The sequence below is a fragment of the Vigna umbellata genome, chromosome 6 (assembly GCF_029865625.1).
Source record: "Vigna umbellata cultivar VRB3 chromosome 6, Vumbellata_1.0, whole genome shotgun sequence".
Classification (NCBI taxonomy): Eukaryota; Viridiplantae; Streptophyta; class Magnoliopsida; order Fabales; family Fabaceae; genus Vigna; species Vigna umbellata.
Genome location: NC_142170.1, coordinates 9,365,942 through 9,371,901, shown reverse-complemented (window position 1 = coordinate 9,371,901; position 5,960 = coordinate 9,365,942). Strand labels below are relative to the sequence as shown.

Below are 5,960 nucleotides of genomic sequence, written 5' to 3'. Positions count from 1 at the left end.
AATTTGTATACCGTAACTTGAACACTCAGGTTACATTTTTCTTTTTAATTATATAGCCTCAAATTTATCTCTTATTTATAGAAAAAATAACATAAAGAAATTATTAAAATAATTATTTATCAAAATAATTAAAAGTACTATATAATATATAGTAGTGGAGTAAAAAAAAGGTGAAAATGAGAAGCAGGAAAAAGAACGTAGCACAGAGCATGCAAATCGGAGCGAAATTATAGCTCACACCTCTAATGACATATTTCACCCTTTGTCTCTCTTTCTTAGTTTTTTCTTTGTTTCGAAACACCAAATTAACCTTAGCAAACGCTACCTTTGCATTTGGCCTGGGCCCCACACGCTCTTCTTTCTTTCTTTCTCTCTCTGCATCTCCCACCTTCTTCTTCTCCATAAAATCCAAGTTTCAACATCAAATCCAAACAAAACAGAAAACGAAGCAAAGAGAAGACAAAGGGCAGAAGGGTTTGTTCCCTTTATATCTCTCTGTCTCTTCTTCATTCTTCACCACCATTTCATCTCTCCTCTCTCTCTTTCTCTCTCTCTCTCTCTCTTCCACCCTTTTCCATTCATTCTCCTGAGAGGAGAGAGACAACAACAGCAACATCACCATCACCATCACCATCTCTCTGTAATTAAACAAAACAAACATTCTCCTATACACCACCTTCTCCTGTAACGCCCGGACCTCGCATTCTGTGAATTGTAGCTGTTATGGCGCGGACAGTCTCTAACAACGACATCACCAACGATGAAACAGGCGATGACAGCAATGCTACAACGAAGGAAGAGGGCGAGGTCAAAGGTCGCGTGAGGAAGGGACCCTGGACCCCATCAGAAGACGCCATCCTTGTAGAGTACGTGAAGAAGCACGGTGAAGGGAATTGGAACTCCGTGCACAAGAATTCTGGGTTGTTCAGGTGCGGCAAAAGTTGCAGACTTCGCTGGGCAAACCATCTCAGGCCTAATCTCAAGAAAGGTGCATTCTCTCCTGAGGAAGAACAAATCATCATCGACCTTCATTCCAAGCTTGGAAACAAATGGGCCAGAATGGCCGCACAGGTATATATATATCTATATCTATATCTTCACATAAAAATGCTTACTTAAACTTTTTGGGGTTTGTTTCTTTTTTTTGGCTTATGTTCGTGTCATCATCGTTTCTCTTCTCTTATGTGTTTAATTCATTTGTTTATGGTCAGTGCAGCCTTTTTCCTTTTTCGGTTTCGGAAGTGAACACCCATTGGTTTGTAATTTGTTCCATCTGTGATTTGATGTCTGGTGGCGTGGATCTTTTCTACCACCCGCGCTGTTGACATGATTTGCATGATTTTTGCTTCTAGCCTCTTTTTTCTTTTTTACTTTCCTGATCTTTATCTGCTTGAGATCTGCTAAATTTGATTTAAAAGCTATCCATCGATGGCAAAGAACCAGAGACAGAGAAAGGGTTACCTTCCTGCTCTATGTGCTTATCTGTTTGTGTTGGGTTACAATTTTACTGGGTTTAGTTTCCAGCAATGATTATCAGTAAAACATTAAATGTTGAAGCTTTTGTCATAAAAAAAGATAATCTCGCTTTCTTACCTTTTGAACTTCAATGGAGTTTATTTTTTTGCTTGTTTTCCCTTTTCGTTTTAATTAATTACAGTTTCATGCATATTGTCAGATTTTGGATTTTGTATGAGCTGACCTCAGTCTTTTTGTCTGAATATATGGAATTGGTATCTTTGTTTATTTCTTTCAACAACGTACTTTCATCAGGACCCACTCGAGTTTTCTTTTGCCGAGGCTAAACACCAAACTTTATCAAACCTTTACGTGATTTGGTTCGCCCACAACCTGTTTCTCTCACCATCTTTATCATGTTTCTGGTTTCAGTTACCTGGCAGGACCGACAATGAAATAAAAAACTTTTGGAACACCAGAATGAAAAGGCGTCAGAGAGCAGGGTTACCCATTTATCCTCCTGAGCTGCATGCAGAAGCCACTGCATTCAATCTACAACACCGCTACTTGGAAGACATACCTCATTCATCATTTGCTTTACTCCTATCTTCTTGTTACCCCAAGAAGCCCGATGACCCTGGCCAAACCAACGGTTTCAATGCCAATCCGCTGCAAAACCATCCTGATTCTGCCAACTTTTACATTAATCCAAGCCTGAAGCACTTCAAGTTTTCCAATGACAATGGTGGAAGTACAAATCTTGCTTTGCCATTATCTCCTCTTTCTCAATATGGATCATCATCATCCACCCTTCTTAACCACAGTTTTGGTGATCATGGCATTATATCAGGGTCCCCATATGAATCCTTTCCTTTGGTATCAGGGTCCACCCCCGACATCTCTTCCAACCAAACACCAACCCCTGCTTCGTCCTATGCTAGTGGTGTCGATGGCCTGATGGGATCTTCAACCATGGCTAATAATAATAATAATAACAATGACTACTATGAAGTTGCACCGTTGTCTCCTCCAGGAAACAGTGGACTGCTGGATGCTCTAGTGATGGAGGCTCAAGGACTTTCTCACAGTGACAAGTCCAAGAATGAGGAGGACCCGACCCTTGCTGGAAAACTATCTTGTAAGAGAAAGAACATGGAATATGCGGATGAGGGACGCACTGAGCCTATGGTGTCAGCCATGAAGAAGAACAGTAGCAACTGTACTACTACTGAAAACCAGAGGGATGATGATAATAGCTTCTCTCAATTGTCAAAAGGTGAAACTTTTTCACTCTTCTGGTTGTTTCATATACTTTTTCACCTCAATTGTCAGGAGATTTATTAACAAAGCTGTAATGATGTGTTAAATTTTCATGATTTGGATGTGTAATATGCAGGGAAGAAAGTGATGAGAGAGGATCCGATGGAAGAGATGAACTCGATGGACGATGATTTGTTTAGTCTGCTGAATCAGTTTCCCTTAGAAACGCCAATGCCTGAGTGGTACCGTAGAGGGGAGAGTCAGTCATTGGGACTTGAAAATCAGCCGAATGCTTCACCACCTGACCCCGCTGATCAAGAGTATGCTTGGACTCTAGGAACTTGCTGGAACAACATGCCCAGCATATGCTAAATATAGCTTCTCGACAAAAATCTATGTCTTCTGTAATCATTACAGAACCAATTTAAAACCTCATTGTGAAGTAGATGTATGCAAATTAAACCCATATGGTATGTGTTAGAATTTAGAGATATTGAGTTAGCTAGCTAGGCTCATTATGCACCATGCCACACCCATATTCCATCTTCCTTATTTCATATTCCATATCTTTTCCTTCCTCTCTCATAAACAATGGCTTGGTGTGAGAGTTAGACTTCAAATGTTTCTTTGTTTGTTTGTTTCCATTTGTAGTTAATTTTAGTTCTTCCTTGTGCAATTAGAGAAACAGTGCTGCAAAGGTTGCATCTCGATCGTTTAATTAGCATCCTATAGAATTAATGTTTGTGTAGTTATGTGTGTTATCATATGCTTTATTAGACTTTCCGAAACCAACTTTCATGGAACTGTAGCTGATTTACAATACCATTAAGTTGGTTCGTAACAGTATCTCCTTGCCCTAACGTAAATAATGCTGTAGTAATCTGTTCCTAGGTTGATAATGATCTGATGAATTATGACTAATAATTTATTCATCATTTGTCAGGTATATACGTGATTTCGAAATGTACAGCATAGGAATACTATATTATGATTCCTTTCGTTTATGCAGCTAAACTGATATGGCTCTTAATTATAGGTGAAACTAATAATTGAGGTTAACTAAGACTAGTCTCAAAAAAGAAAAATAGTTTTAAAGCGTGTTCAATCGCATTTCCTTATTAGTATATAATTTGGTATAAATAAATGTGAGTAAACCTAGATGAATTACTTTTTCACTGTTACTATTTATATATATATATATATATATATATATATATATATATATATATATATATATATATATATATATATATATATATATATATATATGTTGCTAACGCGCGTACGCCTGTTTTTCAGTTGGTACATTTTAGCAATGTGTACCGGGTTTTAGTAGACAAAAATATCCTTATATATCATGGATTCTAAGTTTTAAGGTTAAGGGTATTTTAATAATTTTCATTCTCAAAACTAAAAAAAAAAGAAGAAACCCCTTAAACTCTTACTCACCTCTCTCATTCCTCTCAACCCTTTTTCTTTCCTCTTTCTCACTCCAATCTTTTCTCTGTCATCCCTACTGTAGCATCAATTGAAAAAATCAGAAACACTTGCTGTTAAACAATCTTACAAAAAAATGATTTTATAATGAGTTTTCATCTTATAATTTTGTCTTATCTAATTTTATCCAATTTTCACAAGCATAAAGGAATTGGTAATTGACCTGGAAAAAATTCAGAAATACTCGCTGTTAAACAATTTCTTACAAAAAATGATTTTATAATGAGTTTTTATTTTATAATTTTTGTCTTATCTAATTTTATGTAATTTTCACAAGCATAATGACATCAAAGGAATTGGTAATTGGCTTGGAAAAAAAATCAGAAACACTCAGTTGTTAAACAATTTCTTACAAAAAAAATGACTTTATAATGAGTTTTCATTTTATAATTTTTGTCGTATATAATTTTATCTAATTTTCACAAGCATAATGACATAAGAAAGAATTGGTAATTGGGTTGGAGGGTTTTTTTAGAGATGATGATTCAACAAATACAGATGATGAAATTAGAGAGGTTAGTGAAGATGGTGAAATTGAAGAGATCTTGAATGAACCTTTGCCTTGAAGGTGAATATGTCAATGACTCAACTCTTTACAAAGGAAAATTTTTTAAAGACATGTGTTTTTGATTTTTTTCAATTGGGGCTACAGTAGGGATGACAGAGAAAAGGTTGGAGTGAGAGAGATGAAAGAGAAAGGATTGAGAGGAATGAGAGAGGTGAGTAAGGGTTTGGGGGTTTCTTTTTTTTTTAAGTTTTGAAAATGAAAATTATTAAAATACCCTTAACCTTAAAACTTGGAATCCATAATATATAAGGATATTTTTGTCTACTAAAATCCGGTACACATTGCTAAAATGTACCAACTGAAAAACAGGCGTACGCGCGTTAGCAAACCCCTATATATATATATATATATATATATATATATATATATATATATATATATTTCTCTATATCTAATTTAATTAATTTTATCACAATTAACTTGAAAAAAGTCGTTGTTAATTAGTGATAATATTTTTTAGTGACACTGTTACTCATATGGATTAATGTGCTAATTGAAATGGAAGAGACAAAATCATATTAGTTTTTAAAAATAAGGGATTAAATTGCAACATTTGAATTAAGGAATTAAATTTAATCATTTTTAATAGTGAGACAACAATTAAATATAATAAATCAACAAACCAGAAAAAGATATTTAAGATATAAAGCTTTTATAGTTATGTTATAGTTAATTTTCTCTGAAACAATTTTTATTATATTTATTTTGGGTTGAAGGAATTTAACGTGATTTTTTGAATAATATTATAATCGTTATTATTAATAATAAAATAAATTAAAGTAAAAAATAATGTCTCACGCTAGGCATAGAGGAATCCCCGGTTAATTAGTTTATAACTTATTATTTCATCTTGATTTTCTTTGAGGCTTTAAATTACCAAAAAAAAAAAGTGAAGGAGATCACCTGTCTTAATTAATAATCTATATGTTTCTTCAAAAATTCATCATTAATATCTCATCTAGTGACAAAACATCAATGCAAAAAGGACAAAATGTTAAATTTAAATTGTGGGCTTTCATGTATAATCAACATTAAATTATTAATTATTATTAATGATAAAAATATTGATGTAATATATTTAATGAGAATATAAAAAATTAGTTTAAAAATATTAAAAAGCAACTATTAATAAAACATGTGCAGCTAATTGAAAAAAAAATGTTTATTCATAGTTTAAAAG

At 33.9% G+C, this 5,960-nt stretch overlaps 1 protein-coding gene across 1 annotated transcript; it reads left to right on the top strand.

Moving 5' to 3' along the window:
* The first annotated feature begins 439 nt into the window (after positions 1-439).
* Positions 440-3,396, top strand: LOC124839516 (transcription factor MYB101-like). Its single transcript, XM_047315353.2, has 3 exons — positions 440-1,071; positions 1,888-2,731; positions 2,852-3,396. Exons 1-3 carry the CDS (start codon positions 724-726, stop codon positions 3,085-3,087), a joined length of 1,428 nt encoding a protein of 475 aa, XP_047171309.2. The 5' UTR covers positions 440-723; the 3' UTR covers positions 3,088-3,396.
* The last annotated feature ends 2,564 nt before the right edge of the window (positions 3,397-5,960 follow it).

Coding starts and splice junctions, on each gene's coding strand:
- LOC124839516 (XM_047315353.2), top strand. CDS start 724: ATGGCGCGGACAGTCTCTAACAACGACATCACCAACGATGAAACAGGC. Junction 1,072..1,887: donor GGGCCAGAATGGCCGCACAG/GTATATATATAT, acceptor TTCTGGTTTCAG/TTACCTGGCAGGACCGACAA. Junction 2,732..2,851: donor CTTCTCTCAATTGTCAAAAG/GTGAAACTTTTT, acceptor TGTAATATGCAG/GGAAGAAAGTGATGAGAGAG.